The 22647-nt window shown below is 32.2% G+C and overlaps 5 protein-coding genes across 5 annotated transcripts, besides 2 other annotated features; 2 read left to right on the top strand and 3 right to left on the bottom strand.

Moving 5' to 3' along the window:
* Positions 1–146: 146 nt before the first annotated feature.
* TVAGG3_0689480 (cysteine S-palmitoyltransferase protein) lies at positions 147–1686 on the top strand (the record flags this gene model as incomplete). Its single annotated transcript, XM_001316712.1, has 1 exon — positions 193–1542. One exon carries the CDS (start codon positions 193–195, stop codon positions 1540–1542), a length of 1350 nt encoding a protein of 449 aa, XP_001316747.1.
* Positions 1687–4007: 2321 nt separating this feature from the next.
* TVAGG3_0689470 (protein modification by small protein conjugation) lies at positions 4008–4553 on the top strand (the record flags this gene model as incomplete). Its single annotated transcript, XM_001316711.2, has 1 exon — positions 4022–4465. The coding sequence occupies one exon, from the start codon at positions 4022–4024 to the stop codon at positions 4463–4465; it is 444 nt and encodes a 147-aa protein (XP_001316746.1).
* Positions 4554–4770: 217 nt separating this feature from the next.
* On the bottom strand, positions 4771–5520 carry TVAGG3_0689460 (phosphatidate phosphatase protein; the record flags this gene model as incomplete). The annotated part of the gene is made up of 1 exon (XM_001316710.1): positions 4771–5520. The coding sequence occupies one exon, from the start codon at positions 5518–5520 to the stop codon at positions 4771–4773; it is 750 nt and encodes a 249-aa protein (XP_001316745.1).
* A 674-nt stretch (positions 5521–6194) lies between these two features.
* TVAGG3_0689450 (proteasome regulatory particle assembly) lies at positions 6195–6836 on the bottom strand (the record flags this gene model as incomplete). Its single annotated transcript, XM_001316709.1, has 1 exon — positions 6195–6836. One exon carries the CDS (start codon positions 6834–6836, stop codon positions 6195–6197), a length of 642 nt encoding a protein of 213 aa, XP_001316744.1.
* Positions 6837–9127: 2291 nt separating this feature from the next.
* Positions 9128–9201: a mobile genetic element.
* Positions 9202–10204: 1003 nt separating this feature from the next.
* On the bottom strand, positions 10205–10441 carry TVAGG3_0689430 (uncharacterized protein; the record flags this gene model as incomplete). The annotated part of the gene is made up of 1 exon (XM_051242993.1): positions 10205–10441. The coding sequence occupies one exon, from the start codon at positions 10439–10441 to the stop codon at positions 10205–10207; it is 237 nt and encodes a 78-aa protein (XP_051089580.1).
* Positions 10442–11714: 1273 nt separating this feature from the next.
* Positions 11715–13236: a mobile genetic element.
* Between the last annotated feature and the right edge of the window lie 9411 nt (positions 13237–22647).

Below are 22647 nucleotides of genomic sequence, written 5' to 3'. Positions count from 1 at the left end.
CAATTTTAAATCATCGAAAAAAAAATGATGGAATATTATTGGATATATAAAAACGTTTAAAATGTTTTCACTGTAAGAAATTTCCGAAGTTGAAAAAAAGAGTTAAAATTAGATATATGGAGTCCACAAAGGTTATATAACATCAATGAAAAACCATTAAATTCAAAAAGTACCTAATTTTTTTGGATAAGAATGGATCCTCATCTTTATGAGGGAAAGGTGCTTAATATTGAACATTGCGATCAAATAATACCACAATTTAGCAAATGGGAAAGAAAAGGGAAAATTTGCTGCTTTAATATTGCATATTTTCCAGAAATTAAATCTTATTTTATCAATCAATGGGAATGCAATTGTAAATTTCCTCCAATTGTCTTAATTCTCTTCTTTTTATCATTAGTAGCTGGCTTATGGTCCGCAATAGCCAATGACAAAATCACGAAAAAATATAAGATCGTTATTGTAGTTGTTTTATCAATAGTTTTCATGCTTTGGTTCATTTCTTACATGTTGTGCATGTGTCGTTCGCCAGGATACGTCCCATTTTATTGGGCTGTCGAAAGAAGGGAAGAATATACTTATGAAGAACAAATGGATGGTATCATCACCAACAACGATCAATTTAACTTTGCTAAAAGTAACGATCGTCCTCAGCGCGGTTCTCTTAGTATTCAAGCGAGGAGACTAGTTTTACGCGCAGATCACGTTTGCAAATGGGTATCAAACTGGATTGGTCTCAAAAACTATCGATTATTCTACCTTCAGCTCTTCTGGACGTTCTGGACTTTCATGGTTTTCTTTGTTATAATTGGTCTCGAGATATGGAGTATCGTTGATGCTAAAAAGTTCACTGCTACAGCTCCGCGTGTTTTAATTTGCATATTAATACTTCCAGACCTCGGTTTCTTCTTGTTTTTCATGACAATATTTTTACGCCATACAAAATATCTTTTCCACAACGAAACAACACTCGGAGAGTTCAAGAAAGCCAGCTTAGAAGACAAACATAACTATTACGATCTCGGTTGCTGTGCAAATATCAGAGAAACATGCGGACCATGCAGTTACTGCCCAGTTTATCTCTGCCCATTCCCAATCCCAAGAGTTAATGATGGATACGAATGGAAAGTTAACAGAGATAATGATCCTGACCAATTGCCCGAATATCCGAAAGTTACTGAAGAATACGTTAGAGCTTGTCCAACAGTAGAAGAGAATGAGCGTGGAAAGCCAGTACCTACTTATGAACAGGTTGCCAATGGACTCATTCCAGATTTCGAACTTTTACCACCAACAGGAATGACTCCTCCGCCAAAGGATCCTGAGAATCCTCCAGCAAATGAAGAGCAGCCACCACAGGAAGAGGAAGAAAAGAAACATAAGAAGGATAAAAAAGAAAAGAAAGATAAAAAGCATAAGAAGGATAAGAAGAAGAAGGCGAAAAAGGAAAAGAAGGAGGAAGTCGAAGAAGCTCCTCAAGATATCGAAAATGTTTCAGATGCACCAGATCAATCTGGATCTGGCTCAGGAATCGAGGCTTAATCGAAACCGATATAATAGAATTTTGTTAATTATGTTTAGGAATTTTTCTAAATAAAGATTCTTTTATTTTTGTTTTATTACCAAAAAAAATTATCAAATTTTAGTATTAACATTAATAAATGAATCAAATCTTTAATAGACCAGAAGTAAAAAGATTAAAAAATGATAAATAAAAAGAAAAATTGTAAATACGTTTAGAATTATTTAGTCTAAAGAGAAAGAATGAGGGAAAACAAGTAAGAGTGATTAATAACTGTGTGTTAGTATTGAAATAAAAAGGGTGCTAGTGATTAAGAATAATCTCGACACGAAGATGTTGAACGAGAGGAATTCTCATCATCGCAGTTGGTGAATACATACTTTAATATTATCTAATCTTTGATCAAAGATCGGCTATTACCAATGATAGATGTAACTCTTTGGAACAGCTTTTAAAAATTATGGCTCAACAAATGTCACTTTTATGAGATCACATTTGAGCATGGACACATTTTTAGATATTAGCATAAAAAGTATTTCTATCATGAAACACATCAAGTCCTTTAATGGATAAGCCTGATTTCAAATAGATTCGAAATTTCATTTCAAATCTAAGGAAATGAAACTAAATAACCACATCATTAGTATATATTTAATGATTATATTTATTTGCAATTATAAAATGATACATTTTTTCAAGAAGATTTTTTTTGATGGAAAAATTATCGTTTTTTGCAAAATTTTCGGAAATTTGATTGACATTCGCTAATATTTTGTAGAAATAGTAAGGATGTCAATTTGGAAGAAAAGTGAGAAAATTCCTAAAATGCTAAAAATGAATTTCCAAACGTGCTTTTTTATCTCATTTTTTTGATTTTGAAAAAAATTTGGAGAGAAGATCTCTTCGTTTTTGAATTTTATCACGATGGTTTTAAAGTATATTAGACACATGTATTGATATTACTATTTTTGTATATTTTGAGAGAAAATCCCCAAAAAGTAAGAAAATCTAAGACGGTTTGAGAAAATATATAAACTATTGAAAATTTGAATTAAACTTCTAATTTGGAAAAAAGAAATTTGGAAAGAAGAAAATTCAAAAATCGAGATTTAGACTCAGCATCAAATGGAGAACAAAATGTTTCTTCATATGAAGGAAAAATTTTCTTGAGAAGAAATAGAGTTTTTAAAATTTTATTGTATGTAATGAAATAAACAAATATTAAAATTATTTTTTGATAACAAGAAAATTCCCAACAGAAAATATTTGAGACAAAGAAAAAAAGAAAATTGAAAAATATTACTCTTCTTTATATTTCATGAGATTTTAAATTTATTCTCATAAAATTGACAATTTTATACGTTTAGATGAAAATAAGTGATTTTGCTTGAAATAGAAATTATTATTTGCTTACAGCTATCAAATAGATTTTTGCTATTTTGATTAAAATTTGTTAATCAAATTAATAAATTTTTTCTAAATATCTTAAATACCTGGATCACTCACTGATACAATGAATTGAACGATAAAAATAATACAAACTCAAATAAGTTTCCTGTTTTTCAACTAAAAAAAATTATGCAAATTAAATTAAATTAAATTGTTTATTCAAATATAAAACAAAGATGAAGTAATTACAGTTATCATAAACTTTATGAATAACTCTGTAATTGGTTCAGATTTTCGTAAAAATATTTTTATTAATATCGATAAGAATACGTTTACCTACTATCACAACATATCGATAAACAAGAGTAGAGTGATTTTTATCATCGAAACTTTTTAAAAGCTGTAAGCTGGAAGTAAAAATCTTGTTTTTTCTGAGTTAGTTGTAGAACTATTGATGTACGAGTTATCATTGTGATGTAGAAGGATGTCAATGTACTGACTGAAGGATATGAAGTGAATTGAATTTCATTGAATTTCAATTTGATCAAAATTTGTTGAAATGATATGAATGTGTCAACATCTGTATCACTCTCTTTCACTCCTTCCCTATTCTTTCGAGAACGAAGCTAGCTCAGCTTTCGCTGAGCGAATTGACACTTTTGATACCCTAAACGTACATATTCTCAAATTTATCGAAAAAATTATACCACCCAAACTAGTATATTCTTATTTTAAATATGATATTATCCTTAGAAATCACACTAGAATATATTTAAATCAACTTTTTTAAAAATTCGAATCCTGCGCGTCTCACTTTTTAAATTTTCCAAAAGGAAAATTATATTCTCCTAAAATGAAAACAATTTTCCGAATTGACATCCTTAGAAATAGCTGTTCAAATTGCTGCATTTATATAGAAACAACCATTAGCTGAATAAAAATTATGACTTTACACTGTCAAAAGCCTATAAAGCTCAGAATTTTTTTATCGCTCAAAATATTATTAGGCTTTAATTGAGTTATAAATACAAACATTTTCCATGAAAAAATTTCAACCGTTTTTTCAGAATTAAGTGGTCAGAGAAAAAAAAGTGCGATTTAATTTTTTTAATGGCTCTTCGAAGAATTCAGAAAGAGCTTCAAGAAATCTCTCGTGATCCACCTTGCAATTGCTCGGCTGGACCAGAGGGACCAGATCTTTTCCACTGGACAGGCACAATCGTTGGCCCACCGGACACACCATATGAATCTGGCGTTTTCATGCTCGACATTCAATTCCCACCAGACTATCCATTCAAGCCACCACATATTATCTTTAAGACACGTGTTTACCATCCAAATATTTCTCCACGTGGCGCTATTTGTCTCGATATTCTTAAAGATAAATGGGCCCCAGCTTTGACCATTTCTAAAGTTCTTCTCTCTATCTGCTCTTTGTTAAATGATGCAAACCCAGATGATCCTCTTGTTCCAGATATTGCTCGTCAATATAAGGCTGACAAGGCTGCTTTCGAGCGCGACGCCCGTGAATGGACACGCAAGTATGCTACATAAACATTTAAAAGATAATGCTTTCAAAACAAAAAAATAATTGTTATCTCCGACTTTTTTTTCTTCTAAAAATTCATTCAACTTACAACAATGTCCTAAGTGGTTTTTAATAATGTAAATCATCGATTACATTCCTTCCGATGCGAAAAAATAAAATTACCTCGAAAAATGATTTCTCGAGATTCGTTGATGTTAAATATTGTATGTATGTAATGAGTTCATATATATAATTCATGGTAAGCATTTGAATTTTACATTTTATGATAAAAATTGCACTTTTTAGAAACAGTTGCTGCAATATCATGCCATTAGTCAAAGTATTGGTCATTATTCGATTTTTTGAATATAGAATCGTTCATGATATCCCATCCAATGAGAGCCCAAACGAATCCAACAACAAAACCAGCAAGAACATCATCTGGATGATGTTTAAAATCTCTGATTATCGTAGCACCAACATAGAATCCATACAAAATCGGTGCTGATGATATAAGAATTCCAAACATATTTTTTGTTTTAATTAACCTTTGAATAAACAGACCAAGAACAGTCATTCCTGAAACACCCATCTGCGAATGAACTGATGGCCAACTTCTGAATGATTCATAATAATATTCATCTGTTTTTGCTTTTGGACAATTCGACTTGCCACCATTAACATTTGTACTATTACAGCTATCGAAAACATTTGGTCTTGCTCTTCCAACATAGTTTTTGAAGATAGATATAATAATACCTGTACTAAATTCAATGGTAACTATATTCCAAGCTAGCGTAAATGGTCTAAATTTTCTGAAAAATCTAGGAAAGAATCTTTGTAAAAGATAGGCAGCAATAATTGAAAAGAAATATATAAAGAACTGATACAACATCAATTTATCAAAAGCAACTGTACTAGATCTATAAGGAAATTGTGAATTTGAATCTTCTGGTGGTACATATAATGGATCTGAATTGACAAAATAAAATAATATTTCGTAGATCGAACACATCATACCTGCAATAATCATGTTCGGTATGTCTAATTTCTTCCAGTTATTTTTTACATATTCCTTCATTGTGTTTTTTTTGTGAAAAATCAAATTCTAAAAATATATTCAGATTAAAAAGTGACAATTGCTAAGGAATTTTCCTTTGAATTTTAAAATTCCTAATGAGAAGTTTAAGGCTGAGTTATGTGAAATTTTCCTTACATGGTACTGTATTAATTTATTTGAAGTTATATGATAAGTTTCCAAAAACAAGTATTGATGCCTATAATCTATGTATTTCCCAACGGGAGCCGTCGGATTCTGTCGTTGTGGATGATTACACTAGAGAAAAAATGTAGTTTTCATTAACAAATTTTGGATTTTGCAATTTTTTTTTGGAATTTTTTGAGGATGATTAACTCAAGATCTCTTTGTTTCTACTTAAATTCAAAATGGTTATCATGAGCATCATGACTATACGAAATAAAGTTATAAACATACTGTAACTATTTGACATATGCAAAAATTATGAATGATTATAGCGAGATTAATAATGTCACTTTTTGAGTTCGCCGAATTCGAAAAATAAAGGCTGAGTTAGCGAATTTTCAGTAATTCGCCATTTGGCGAAACCGTTTTTAAATCCCTATTAATAATAGTTATTCATACACATTATCCTGGCTTTCAGAAATAAAGAAATTTCATCTATTCAATATTATATTAATGTTTAGTTTGAAGTTTCCAAGGTTAAATATCTAAACTTAAGACAACCATCTGCTTGCACCATGGGAAATAAAAAATTCGGCTACTTCCATATTATTGTAGATTGCTGAAGTGTGAAGAGGTGTTTCTTCCAAATTATTCATTTTGTCGATATATGCACCATATGAAAGAAGAAGCTCCGCCATTTCTTTACTATTAAAACGTGCTGCATAATGAAGAGCTGTATCTCCACGTTGATTACTTTTATTGATATATCCACCATGTGAAACAAAATATTCCAAAAGAGATGGAATAGCGAACATCGCGGAATGAACAATACATTTGTGATAATTATGAATTTGATCGTAATAAACCAAAAATGATTCGAGATTTTTATAAAGCCCACAATCATATGGATTGATTTTCATTTTATGTTCATTCATCAAGAATGTAACAAAATCAATGTTGTGCGAAATAATTGCATATTTCATGCATTCATCATCTGGTTTTTCATATTTCAAGCATTCACTCAAGATCTCTTTGTTTCGACCTAAAAATGAAAATCGTAGACATGCTTTATTTGGTGTTGAATCATATGTTGTTCTTAAAAACTTGAAACAATCAACTGCTCCGTGGTAACAACATAATTCAAGTAATGTATATTTTTTATCAAAAGTTCCATATCTTTTTTTCTCTTTCATATTTGGATATTTCTGCTTTCAAGTTTTTGTTTTTTATCAAATCCTTCTCTTTGCGTGAATGAAATGAATGCTTCTTTGTCATCATTCATAATGGCTCTGTAAATTGTATTTTTTGTAAGAAAATCCGTATTTTCTTCGCTAATAGTCATGAAACCGTGTTCAATGCATAGTTTAATTCCATATTCTTTATAAAAAAAGAAATTAAAAACAATCTCAATACGTCTGACGTCCGTGACATGATATTCATCAGAAATGAGTTTGGCAAGGTATAAATACGACTTCATATAGCGATTATTATAGCGAACTATAAATGCGATGTCTCTTATAATATTTTTAGGAAGTTGTTTGTTGGATTCAATCAATTCTGTTTTGATCATTTTGTAAATTGAGTTTAATTCTTCTTCATTTTCCGTAATCAGCTGATACAATGCATTGTACGCGTCGATGTAGTTTGTGTATGTGCTTCGCAATTCATTGTATGACTTTGGAGGAAAGTCTTTCTTGGACATTAAGAAAAATTTTGATGCAAATTTTCGAGAGTTAAAAATTAAAAATTTAGATTATATTTCATGTGTGTATGATTTTTTGCGATTCACCTTTGAAATCAGAATTGCGAATTTAAAGTCTGTCGTTTGTTCCTATAAAAAATCTGCCACCTATAATTTCGTTTTTTTCCCTCAAAAAAATTGAATAAAATGGAAGCGTAAGGTGACTTTTTCCCACAGGCCAGAAATTCCATACTGAAACCGAATCCAACACATTTGTCGCAGTTTATTTCAAACACCAAGGATATACCAGCGTTTATTAAACCAGAATTGAAGATTTCAAATCTACATTTCCCAAAAAATTATCGTAGGAACCCAATTTCCACGAGCTAGATGCTTAGTAAACTCGTTACCCACTACGAGATATCCTTTATATTGTTAGAATAAAGCAATATTTATTATATTTCGAATTCAATTTTTTTGAATGGAAAATAATCGTATGCGGCAAAATTTTTCCAATTGCCATGTTACATAATTTACCATGGTAATGGCATTAGATAAATCTGGAAAACAATGTCCACGAAGATTTCGGATATTAATATTCGCAGCTCCACAACCTTTTAGATTATACGGAAACATTACGGGTTCATGAATAAAATCTATTTTCTCAATGCAATATTATATCTAAAGTATTCTAAAAGTCTAAGTGCAAGTCTAAGTATATGCACCGATTGATTTATATTTGTAGTTATGATATTAAGGGTGCACCCGTATGTACGTTTATTTGAGAGGAGGAGGATTACCCTCTCAATTTTGAGGGATTCGTTAGTTTATTTTCTCGATGAATATGCAATAAAATTTGATTTTTACCTTATCAATATACTTCATATAATATACACATGTTCATGTAAAAACTTTTTTCCAAAATCCTCAGGAATTAAGGGATTTTTGAATTTTAAGAATTTTTTTCGAATTTTTTCGAAAAAAAATATTTTCAGAACAGCCTTAACGGCTAAGATTTAGGAACAATGTTAAGTATCAAAAAGAAAGGAGGTCTGATATAGACAACATATATCGTTGAAGGTTATGGCAGTCCCAACGGGAACCGCGGTAATTTACCGAGGTTTCCGCACACCGGTTCCTTTTTTTAGGAATTTTTTAGATTAAAAAATATGCTTTGTAAATCATTTTTTGTAAATCGGCAAAAATTTGGAAATATTCTGACGACAATAAATCTGGGAATAGTATTTTAAATACGAGAACAACCTATTTAAAAGTGTTTCGCTCGATTTTGTATAATTTCAAATTTTCGCATATAGCTTTCCGTGAATTACCGTGATTTTACCGCCACATCAATAGTTTACGACACTTTTTCCGTAAATTGAGTAGTTTACTGCACTTTTTCCGTAAAATTGAGTTACGGGAATCCGTAAGATTACCGTACCTCACTTCTAGTTGAAAATAGCATTAGTATATAATAAATAGATATATTATTCATATTTTTGATTTTGAATTACGGAAAAAGTGAGTTCAGAACTTCCAATTATTATTTGATTAATTATGTTAAAAATACTATAAGGAATTAAAATACATAATGTTGAATTTTGAATTACGGAAAAAGTGAGGGTGAAAGTGAAGTGAAAAAGTAAGATATTTTTTGTTGAAATAATCATAGTTGTACAATTTTGAAACTATATGTAAAGCTATAAATTGAATAAATTCAAAAACAAAAATTGTTTATTCTTATTAATAAATTTATATTAATCAATATTTGAACAACCCGTAATTAAAATTGAATTCCTCTTAAAATTTAATCCATACGTTAATTTTTAATTTGCTCGGCGAATGCCGAGCTTCCCTACTTCTCTTGTCATTCCTTCAAAAACTCTAATCTCATCGCACTTACAAACATCATGTTTTGATGTATTGTCGAGAAATCTTAGACTTGTTTGTCATTTGATTATAGCATTTGAAAGTCATCTCGAAAATCGATTAACAAGACAATTTCCCAAACATCTACATACAAGTAGATGATGGTAAACCCATTAGAGTTGTTTTGCTATGATTCCTCCAATCTTATGATGAGAAAAATCATATCAAAACATCCACTTCACATTGAGATGAGAAGAAATGATTAAAGGACTCTGAAAGGCTTTGGCCGTTGATGTTGTAATCGCATTACTTGGAACTAGCTGGATGCTAAGCTAGTTAGTATGGTTAAGTTGGGTACGGCGGCACTGCGTTCCACCTTACCCAAGTTAACCTTAAATATTTATGAAACCGTTAACGTAAATTTTACAACACAACCATAACACCAACTTAACCTTAAATATTTACAAAACCGTCTGACACATAAATGACTTCACTAACGAACTCACTAATGTAAAAAATAAACGTTCTCACTAACGACTTCACTAATGACTTCACTAATGTTCTCATAAATTTTCCTCAATATCTTCATCATCACTGTTAACCCTATTGTAGTCATACTTGAAGCCATAAACTTTCTCTAACTTCTTAACGTACAATTTACATAACTTACCTTCGTCATCATATGGTTTAATGATATAACTATTTCTATCTTTATACACAGTCAATGAAAAGTCAACTGGTCTCGGATGTATTTGAAAGAACATGTTATGCTCAGGAAGGAAGAATAAATGTTTAAATGTATGTTTGTTATATTTTCGATTTGTATGAGTTGCTTTTGTTCTGTCATTTACATCCAAATAAAAATTTTCAGTAAAATAAAAAATACAATAAAAATTAATGATATCACCACTCCCACACGTATGAAAACATAGCACAAAAATAAATTTAGGTGAAGTGGTGAGATCTCACCTCTTTTTTCACCTGTTTTTTCACCCTGTTGAATTCATTGCTTTATAACTCTCTTCCTTTCTCCAACTCTTCTAACTTCTTCCTAAGTTCAGCAATGTTGTCCTCATGAAGTTTAATCTTTCTCAAAATTCCTTCTTTATCTAATGGTTGCTTTATCTTTCTAAACTGAACTCTACCATCCTTCATAGTATGAATGTAAAAACCTTCTGGAATAGTTCCTGATTTAATGTATTCTACCAAAAACTTTTGTTTCATTGCTTCAGTGACTTTATTTGTCATTTTACTCTAAGGTGAAGCTAGCACAGCGATAATGGATTTCATGACTTTTTAGTATTTCATGCAATCTTAACAGATAGCCTTATAAGTACTTCCAGTGTCCCTAGCTATCCCTCCTTTTTATATAACTCCATGACATTTATAATCTCGCGAAACTTAACAGGTAGCATAACAGATTAAAATCAGATGAGGTTTTGAACCAAAATTTCTAAGCAACGTTGTCAAGGATTTTTGAGGAACTAGGGACAGAGTGTGGCAAAGTCCAAGATTTAATTTATCTTCATCTGTTTCATCAGCTATCTCATCTAATATGCCAATATTTTATTCATAACTCGTGGCAAACCACTAACTTTCGTTATGTTCATCTGCGTGCTTCATCTGATAGAAAGTATGACTTTCATTAACTCTGTGAGATAATGAAAACTACTAGGGACAGAGACCATGACAAAGTTTATGACTTTCATTATTTCCAGAACTTAATGAAAACTACTAGGGACAGAGACCATGGCAAAGTTCATGATTTAATTTATTCTCTCACTAACAACAAACACAAACTCCAACACTAACATCAAGTACTAACCTCAGCACAAATGACAAACACTAACAACAAACACAAACTCCAACACTAACGACAAAAATAAATGTCCTCACTTCTTAACAAAGTAATATGTGCTTCTTACACCACCATAGCTCAAACGTTTCTTTTCAAACATCGATTGAAACTTATTTTGAGCCATTGGCTTTAGTCTCTTTTTCTTCAAATACGCCAAGAAATCTTCTTCACATCTTTTCACTTCATAGCCTTCTTTAAACTCCTCCTTGTTAAGTTCTATGAAATCCTTTATCTCATTCTTTGTTGCAATGGCTTCTTCACGAACGACATCGTGAACTATTTCATCATTGCATTCATGTATGACCTCCTTACTGTTCTCATGAACTATTTCATCACTGTTCTCATGTATGACCTCCTACTGTTCTCATGAACTATTTCAACACTGTTCTCATGTATGACCTCCTTACTGTTCTCATGAACTATTTCATCACTGTTCTCATGTATGACCTCCTTACTGTTCTCATGAACTATTTCATCACTGTTCTCATGTATGACCTCCTTACTGTCTTTCATAAGCGTTTCAAAGTCTCCTTTACTCATTACTTCAATCTCATGTTGTTCACAGTAGTACTTAAACTCACTGTATATGTCTTTGTTGTATGTTATATTGCTTCCCATGTACTCCATGAATTTTTCAAGCACTTCCTCATAATTCACTGTTTCTTTCTTTCCACGACCTTCTAATATCATACTTGCTTCGTAAATATAACTTCTTGCAGAACCGTCTCGCTTTCTACTTCTCTTCACAAATTCTCTCATCTTGCCACCAAATACATTTGAACTACATGCAAAGAATTCATTCTCCTTCGCAAATTCTTTATATCTTCTGTAGCACTCTGTACAATTCCATCCGGATACAAACTTTTCATAGAACTCCTCGTAAAACATTTGGTAAGGTGTTTTGTTCATTTCGATGAGTTCTTGTTTAGCCCTGGTGAATGGTATCTTCCTTACATCAAATTCACTTAAATCTTTCTTCATGAAGTACGTCAGTAAGTTTGAATAAAACTCTTCATTAAAGCTTTCAATGAGATTTGAGAAATATTCGTAATTTCCTTTGTATCTGCTGCTTACGTCAATGACAACAAATCTTCTGTCGTCTTTGTCAATCTTTACTGAGTTGAAGTTGTTAGATATCATGATAATATTACAAACATTTTCTATCTTTCTTACTGGCTGACACTTCTGATTTAAGTCCAACTGAGTCTCTGTTACTATTGACTTTAGTGCGTCGTGGTTCATGACCTTAGACGTATCGCATGAGCTTAGTTCATTGCATACGATGAGCTTCATGTTCTCAATAGCAGCATTGAATCTACCAACCACATTCTCTATTGCCGTTATATTATTGTTGGCGTACTTGCTAATGAGCTCGCATAGAACATTACTAAGTATATTCTTACCAGTTCCTTGCTTTCCTGTTAACAAAAGTTACTGTTCCAGTCTTTCCACAAGGATTTTGAACGATGTAGGCGAACCAGTTCAAAACATACTCATAAAGCTCTTCATCCTCATTACATATGACATCATGAACATGTTTCAAATATCCTTCAATAATGCTTTCATCTACTTCATTCAGTACCTCATACTCATATCCTCTGAAATAGCTGTAAATGTCATCTCTTTCGTCAAAGAATCTCATACCTGACTTCATAAGATAGTTCTTGTTCTGACCCGCTTCATAAATCATCAGTGCGTTCACATCCTTCTCTTCAATACGTCCTACATAAACACTCTTCATGAGCTTATTGAATTCCTTGCTATCTACTGACACAAGTGTTGTTGTGTCTCGTATTCCATCATAATCTTTCACTAGATATGTCATACATGCTCCGTCAATAACGACAACACATCTTCTTAAGTCATTTATAACACTAGCTATGTCAATACCGTCCTCACTCATGTACTTATTTCTTCTCAAGTCCTTTAGTGTGAAAGTGTCTCTAAGTTCTATTTCAAGCAATTCATTTACACATCCTTTGCAATACTTCTCTATAAAATATTTCTGTCGTTCTGTACTAAGTTTCTTAACAGCTCTGAAGAACCATGTGTTTTGACTCAAACATCCTTCACAACTTCTCTCATTCATTCCTAGTTCTTTTATGTCATTATCTTCAACCTCTATGGTCTCATTGACTAAGGTCAAAGGGTTCTTAGTCATTGCTGGTCTTATCTGAAACAATGTTTGTGCAACAGGTTTAACTAGTTCAGCAACGTCCTTCCTTAATATGAATAGCTGTTTCCACTCATCTTTGCTAACAGTTCTTTCATAAACTGACAGTAATAATTTCATTTGCTGACCTTAGACACTTATGTTCTATCATTTGTATTGCTTTTGTGTAAGGCTTTCGTGAGCATAGGTTGTATATGTCATTCCTGCAATGTTCATTCATGCCAATAGTACTAAATCCTTTCTTTGCTGTTGAGTGCATAATATCCATTAGTTCCTGTGTTCGTATTGCTGTCTCATAAAATACAATAAGACCTTTGTCATTTATGACGTACTTACCGAAAACATTGCTTATATTCTTTAACCATGAAAATAACATCCTCATTCATGCTGTCAAACATGAAGTAAGGTCTTACATACTCTTCACTTATAAGATACTCCACAAAATACTTGTTAAGCTCTATGTCCTCGTGAGCGATTTCATTAGGTTTGATATTAGTTCCTTTTGTCATTGCTGTCATGTACTTCACTCTCATAGTTCCTTTCAATAGCGTAAAAATACTTCATTGTTTCATAACTGCTCTAAATTCTGTTCAAAATTCGTACAACATAACTTTTTAACATTAGTGAAAGAACATGAGCGAAACAACAACATCTAACATTACAGAAGAAGTCAATGACAATGCCGATGAAAACATTACAGAAGGAGCTAGTGAAAATATTGACGAGTTCAGTGAGGAAGAAGATATTGAGGACGTCAATGAGAACGTTAGTGGGGAACAAACTCAATGGGAAACATTGAGAAATCATGAAGATTATGAGATTTGTACGACATATCCTTTTACTATTCGTCGAAAGAAAGACAAACATATTATGAGTGAATGCTTAAATAATTATGGTTACATTATGCTTAGTTTAAACAACAAAATGTACTTAAAGCATAGAATTATTGCAGAACAATGGATTGAAAATCCAAACAATTTGAAAAGAAATAGACCATATAAATCATGATAGAACGGACAACAGAATCTCAAACCTTCGTTGGTGTTCTAGATCTAAAACAATAGAAATAAAAGCAAGTACGGCGATATAGTTTATGAGTTTGTTTGATGAAATATTGACGAAGCTGTTGAAATACAGATTATGGTAAGCATTCGTTTGAGTTCTACTATGTTGAGAATGAGGACGCATTCTATTATTATACAGGTCTTACTATCGAAAACTTCATATAAACTTTACAAAAACAGGTGCTGCTTATGTTTGTATGATAGATACAGAAAACAAGAGTGTAATTTTATTCATAAACAAATTCAAACGCTTGTACGCTTCATGTAGGACAAACATTATTTTTCAACACTAACGCCAACACGTAGGACAAACATTCATGACTAACATTATTGTATAAACTTCGTCGTAAATGTTTTGTCAAGACTTCATCGTAAATGTTTTGTCATGATTTCATCGTATATGTTTTGTCATGACTTCGTCAAGATTTCATCATAAATGCTTCGTCAAGATTTCATCGTAAATGCTTTGTCATGACTTCTTCGTAAATGCTTTGTCATGATTTCATCGTATATGTTTTGTCATGATTTCTTCGTATATGTTTTGTCATGATTTCATCGTATATGTTTTGTCATGATTTCATCGTATATGTTTTGTCATGATTTCATCGTAAATGCTTCATCGTAAATGCTTCATCGTAAATGTTTTGTCATGATTTCATCGTAAATGATTTGTCATGATTTCATCGTAAATGCTTTGTCAAGGTTTCATCGTAATGAGTGTAAATGACCCAAAAATATATTTTAGGTGAAGAGGTGAGATCTAACCTGTTTTTTCACCTCTTTTCTACCCTCATGAATTTTCATGAATTTTACATATTAATGTTTTCGTTAAGCCACTTTGTGCCGTCAGTTTAGGAAAGACTTTAGAAAGTTGTTGGAAAATAAGTCCTGGGAAGAGTATTATAAGGCGTTTTGTGAAGAATATAGCAACCGCCGGAATTCAGACTGTTGCTTTTTATACAAAATTCATGCAGGAAATTCTTGAGTTTTGGTTGAAAGAATACGGTCGAGCCAAAAGTGGCTCAACCTCAAAACAAGCATTTTATGAGCTTACTAAGGGCGTTATGAATGAATTCAAAGGTATTTACATACATCCTGACCTCGTTCATTTTGTTGCTGAATTCTGCAAAAATAATGTTTAGGGTAGATGGTTAGATCTAACCTCATTTCTACCCTCTTTTCTACCCTCATGAATTTACATCGTAAACACTTTGTCAAAACTTCTTCGTAAACACTTTGTCAAGACTTCTTCGTATATGTTTTGTCAAGACTTTGTCAAGGTTTCATCGTATATGTTTTGTCATGATTTCATCGTAAATGATTTGTCATGATTTCTTCGTAAATGCTTTGTCAAGACTTCTTCGTATATGTTTTGTCATGACTTCTTCGTAAATGCTTCATCGTAAATGCTTTGTCAAGGTTTCATCGTATATGTTTTGTCATGACTTCTTCGTAAACACTTTGTCATGACTTTGTCAAGACTTCTTCGTAAACACTTTGTCATGACTTTGTCAAGATTTCATCGTAAATGTTTTGTCATGACTTCTTCGTAAACACTTTGTCAAAACTTCATCGTATATGTTTTGTCATGATTTCATCGTAAATGATTTGTCAAGATTTCATCGTAAATGATTTGTCAAGATTTCATCGTATATGTTTTGTCATGATTTCATCGTAAATGATTTGTCAAGATTTCATCGTATATGTTTTGTCAAACTGCATCGAAACTAAACGTAAATGATTTGTCACGGCTTCATCGTAAATGCTTCATCGTAAATGATTTGTCAAGGTTTCATCGTAAATGATTTGTCATGATTTCATCGTATATGCTTTGTCATGACTTCTTCGTATATGTTTTGTCATGACTTCATCGTAAATGCTTTGTCAAAACTTCATCGTAAATGCTTTGTCATGACTTCTTCGTAAACACTTTGTCAAAACTTCATCGTATATGTTTTGTCATGATTTCATCGTAAATGATTTGTCAAGGTTTCATCGTATATGTTTTGTCATGATTTCATCGTATATGTTTTGTCAAAACTTCATCGTAAATGCTTTGTCATGACTTCTTCGTAAATGCTTTGTCATGACTTCTTCGTAAACACTTTGTCAAAACTTCATCGTATATGTTTTGTCATGATTTCATCGTAAATGATTTGTCAAGGTTTCATCGTATATGTTTTGTCATGATTTCATCGTATATGTTTTCAGTGTCACCACGTCACCATGTCACCAGGTTAATTAACTTCTCCTAAAATTACTGACAACATGACATTTTGACAACATCAACAAAGGAATTTCATCGTAAATACTTTGTCAAGACTTTGTCATGACTTTGTCATGACTTCTTCGTAAATGATTTGTCATGATTTCATCGTAATGAGTGTAAATGACCCAAAAATAATGTTTAGGTGAAGAGGTGAGATCTCACCTGTTTTCTCACCTAATTTTTCACCCTCATGAATTTGTCAAGGTTTCTTCGTATATGTTTTGTCAAGACTTCTTCGTATATGTTTTGTCAAGACTTCTTCGTATATGTTTTGTCATGACTTCATCGTAAATGCTTCGTCAAGATTTCATCGTAAATGCTTCATCAAACTTAAACGTAAATGATTTGTCATGATTTCATCGTAAATGCTTCATCAAACTTAAACATATATGATTTATCATGACTTCATCGTAAATGTTTTGTCAAACTGCATCGAAACTAAACGTAAATGATTTGTCAAACTTCTTCGTAAATGCTTTGTATAAACTTCTTCGTATATGATTTGTCAAGACTTCTTCGTAATGAACGTAAATGACTCAAAATATATTTTAGGTGAAGAGGTGAGATCTCACCTGTTTTCTCACCTAATTTTTCACCCTCGCCGCTTAGCGGCTCAGACCCTTTGGATCTCGTGAATTTTCATGAATTTATATATTAATGTTTTCGTGAATTATGAAGGTGTCACCACGTCACCATGTCACCAGGTTAATTAACTTCTCCTAAAATTACTGACAACATGACATTTTGACAACACAGCAGGATTAATGCAAAAATGAATTCCAATCATACAAACATAAGCGATGTGTCATAATGAGTGTAAATGACCAAAAATAATGTTTAGGTGAAGAGGTGAGATCTCACCTGTTTTCTCACCTAATTTTTCACCCTCATGAATTTGTCATGATTTCATCGTATATGCTTTGTCAAGACTTCTTCGTAAATGATTTGTCGAGATTTCATCGTATATGTTTTGTCATGACTTCATCGTAAATGATTTGTCATGATTTCATCATAAATGCTTTGTCATAACTTCATCGTAAATGCTTTGTCATGACTTCTTCGTAAATGCTTTGTCAAGGTTTCATCGTAATGAGTGTAAATGACCCAAAAATAATTTTTAGGTGAAGAGGTGAGATCTCACCTGTTTTCTCACCTAATTTTTCACCCTCATGAATTTGTCAAGGTTTCATCGTAAATACTTTGTCATGACTTCATCGTAAATGATTTGTCATGATTTCATCGTAAATGCTTTGTCATGATTTCATCGTAAATGCTTTGTCAAGGTTTCATCGTAAATGATTTGTCATGACTTCTTCGTAAATGCTTTGTCAAGGTTTCATCGTAATGAGTGTAAATGACCCAAAAATAATTTTTAGGTGAAGAGGTGAGATCTCACCTGTTTTCTCACCTAATTTTTCACCCTCATGAATTTGTCAAGGTTTCATCGTAAATACTTTGTCATGACTTCATCGTAAATGCTTTGTCAAGGTTTCATCGTAAATGATTTGTCATGACTTCATCGTAAATGCTTCATCGAACTTCATCGTAAATGATTTGTCATGACTTCATCGTAAATGCTTCATCGAACTTCATCCTAAATGCTTTGTCATGACTTCATCGTAAATGTTTTGTCAAAACTTCATCGTAAATGCTTCATCGAACTTAATCGTAAATGCTTTGTCATGACTTCATCGTAAATGTTTTGTCAAAACTTCATCGTAAATGCTTCATCGAACTTAATCGTAAATGCTTTGTCATGACTTCTTCGTAATGAGTGTAAATGACCAAAAATAATGTTTAGGGTAGATGGTTAGATATAACCCGTTTTTTCACCTGTTTTTTCACCCTCATGTTTTATCATGATTTCATCGTAAATGCTTTGTCAAGATTTCATCGTAAATGCTTCATCAAACTTAAACGTAAATGATTTGTCATGATTTCATCGTAAATGCTTCATCAAACTTAAACATATATGATTTATCATGACTTCATCGTAAATGTTTTGTCAAACTGCATCGAAACTAAACGTAAATGATTTGTCAAACTTCTTCGTAAATGCTTTGTATAAACTTCTTCGTATATGATTTGTCAAGACTTCTTCGTAATGAACGTAAATGACTCAAAATATATTTTAGGTGAAGAGGTGAGATCTCACCTGTTTTCTCACCTAATTTTTCACCCTCGCCGCTTAGCGGCTCAGACCCTTTGGATCTCGTGAATTTTCATGAATTTATATATTAATGTTTTCGTGAATTATGAAGGTGTCACCACGTCACCATGTCACCAGGTTAATTAACTTCTCCTAAAATTACTGACAACATGACATTTTGACAACACAGCAGGATTAATGCAAAAATGAATTCCAATCATACAAACATAAGCGATGTGTCATAATGAGTGTAAATGACCCAAAAATAATGTTTAGGTGAAGAGGTGAGATCTCACCTGTTTTCTCACCTAATTTTTCACCCTCGCCGCTTAGCGGCTCAGACCCTTTGGATCTCGTGAATTTTCATGAATTTATATATTAATGTTTTCGTGAATTATGAAGGTGTCACCACGTCACCATGTCACCAGGTTAATTAACTTCTCCTAAAATTACTGACAACATGACATTTTGACAACACAGCAGGATTAATGCAAAAATGAATTCCAATCATACAAACATAAGCGATGTGTCATAATGAGTGTAAATGACCCAAAAATAATGTTTAGGTGAAGAGGTGAGATCTCACCTGTTTTCTCACCTAATTTTTCACCCTCATGAATTTGTCAAGGTTTCATCGTAAATACTTTGTCATGACTTCATCGTAAATGATTTGTCATGATTTCATCGTAAATGCTTTGTCATAACTTCATCGTAAATGCTTTGTCATGACTTCTTCGTAAATGCTTTGTCAAGGTTTCATCGTAATGAGTGTAAATGACCCAAAAATAATTTTTAGGTGAAGAGGTGAGATCTCACCTGTTTTCTCACCTAATTTTTCACCCTCATGAATTTGTCAAGGTTTCATCGTAAATACTTTGTCATGACTTCATCGTAAATGATTTGTCATGACTTCATCGTAAATGCTTTGTCAAGGTTTCATCGTAAATGATTTGTCATGACTTCATCGTAAATGCTTCATCGAACTTCATCGTAAATGCTTTGTCATGACTTCATCGTAAATGTTTTGTCAAAACTTCATCGTAAATGCTTCATCGAACTTAATCGTAAATGCTTTGTCATGACTTCTTCGTAATGAGTGTAAATGACCAAAAATAATGTTTAGGGTAGATGGTTAGATATAACCCGTTTTTTCACCTGTTTTTTCACCCTCATGTTTTATCATGATTTCATCGTAAATGCTTTGTCATGACTTCATCGTAAATGTTTTGTCAAAACTTCATCGTAAATGCTTCATCGAACTTAATCGTAAATGCTTTGTCATGACTTCTTCGTAATGAGTGTAAATGACCAAAAATAATGTTTAGGGTAGATGGTTAGATATAACCCAATAACTACCCTCATTTCATTCTATACACAATTTACATATAGACGATTTAATAATAAAATACTTTACTGTTTCATCTGATATAAACATTATTTGGTGAAAGTATCCTAAAAATATTTACGAAAACATTAACGATAAAATATATTTCTGCAGTTCATCCGCTACATTATTAACTAATTAATTACAGACATAAAATATATTTTATCTATTAAATCGTCTATGATGTAAATTGTGTATAGAATGAAATGAGGGTAGTTATTGGGTTATATCTAACCATCTACCCTAAACATTATTTTTGGTCATTTACACTCATTACGAAGAAGTCATGACAAAGCATTTACGATTAAGTTCGATGAAGCATTTACGATGAAGTTTTGACAAAACATTTACGATGAAGTCATGACAAAGCATTTACGATGAAGTTCGATGAAGCATTTACGATGAAGTCATGACAAATCATTTACGATGAAACCTTGACAAAGCATTTACGATGAAGTCATGACAAATCATTTACGATGAAGTCATGACAAAGTATTTACGATGAAACCTTGACAAATTCATGAGGGTGAAAAATTAGGTGAGAAAACAGGTGAGATCTCACCTCTTCACCTAAAAATTATTTTTGGGTCATTTACACTCATTACGATGAAACCTTGACAAAGCATTTACGAAGAAGTCATGACAAAGCATTTACGATGAAGTTATGACAAAGCATTTATGATGAAATCATGACAAATCATTTACGATGAAGTCATGACAAAACATATACGATGAAATCTCGACAAATCATTTACGAAGAAGTCTTGACAAAGCATATACGATGAAATCATGACAAATTCATGAGGGTGAAAAATTAGGTGAGAAAACAGGTGAGATCTCACCTCTTCACCTAAACATTATTTTTGGGTCATTTACACTCATTATGACACATCGCTTATGTTTGTATGATTGGAATTCATTTTTGCATTAATCCTGCTGTGTTGTCAAAATGTCATGTTGTCAGTAATTTTAGGAGAAGTTAATTAACCTGGTGACATGGTGACGTGGTGACACCTTCATAATTCACGAAAACATTAATATATAAATTCATGAAAATTCACGAGATCCAAAGGGTCTGAGCCGCTAAGCGGCGAGGGTGAAAAATTAGGTGAGAAAACAGGTGAGATCTCACCTCTTCACCTAAAATATATTTTGAGTCATTTACGTTCATTACGAAGAAGTCTTGACAAATCATATACGAAGAAGTTTATACAAAGCATTTACGAAGAAGTTTGACAAATCATTTACGTTTAGTTTCGATGCAGTTTGACAAAACATTTACGATGAAATCATGACAAATCATTTACGTTTAAGTTTGATGAAGCATTTACGATGAAATCTTGACGAAGCATTTACGATGAAGTCATGACAAAACATATACGAAGAAGTCTTGACAAAACATATACGAAGAAGTCTTGACAAAACATATACGAAGAAACCTTGACAAATTCATGAGGGTGAAAAATTAGGTGAGAAAACAGGTGAGATCTCACCTCTTCACCTAAACATTATTTTTGGGTCATTTACACTCATTACGATGAAATCATGACAAATCATTTACGAAGAAGTCATGACAAAGTCATGACAAAGTCTTGACAAAGTATTTACGATGAAATTCCTTTGTTGATGTTGTCAAAATGTCATGTTGTCAGTAATTTTAGGAGAAGTTAATTAACCTGGTGACATGGTGACGTGGTGACACCTTCAGTTCTTCAAAAATAATTCATAAATGCCTTCCTCCTTTCGTACCTGTTGTCAAAATGTCATGTTGTCAGTAATTTTAAGAGAAGTTAATTAACCTGGTGACATGGTGACGTGGTGACACTGAAAACATATACGATGAAATCATGACAAAACATATACGATGAAATCATGACAAAACATATACGATGAAACCTTGACAAAACATTTACGATGAAATCTTGACAAAACATATACGATGAAGTTTTGACAAAGTGTTTACGAAGAAGTCATGACAAAGCATTTACGATGAAGTTTTGACAAAGCATTTACGATGAAGTCATGACAAATCATTTACGAAGAAGTCTTGACAAAACATATACGATGAAACCTTGACAAAGCATTTACGATGAAGCATTTACGAAGAAGTCATGACAAAACATATACGAAGAAGTCATGACAAAGCATATACGATGAAATCATGACAAATCATTTACGATGAAACCTTGACAAATCATTTACGATGAAGCATTTACGATGAAGCCGTGACAAATCATTTACGTTTAGTTTCGATGCAGTTTGACAAAACATATACGATGAAATCTTGACAAATCATTTACGATGAAATCATGACAAAACATATACGATGAAGTTTTGACAAAGTGTTTACGAAGAAGTCATGACAAAACATTTACGATGAAATCTTGACAAAGTCATGACAAAGTGTTTACGAAGAAATCTTGACAAAACATTTACGATGAAATCATGACAAAACATATACAATGAAGCATTTACGATGAAATCATGACAAAACATATACGAAGAAGTCTTGACAAAGCATTTACGAAGAAATCATGACAAATCATTTACGATGAAA

Source organism: Trichomonas vaginalis, chromosome III, assembly GCF_026262505.1.
Source record: "Trichomonas vaginalis G3 chromosome III, whole genome shotgun sequence".
NCBI classification, from domain to species: domain Eukaryota; phylum Parabasalia; order Trichomonadida; family Trichomonadidae; genus Trichomonas; species Trichomonas vaginalis.
The sequence above is the reverse complement of the archived record's forward strand: the minus strand, read 5'-3'. Positions and strand labels throughout refer to the sequence as shown.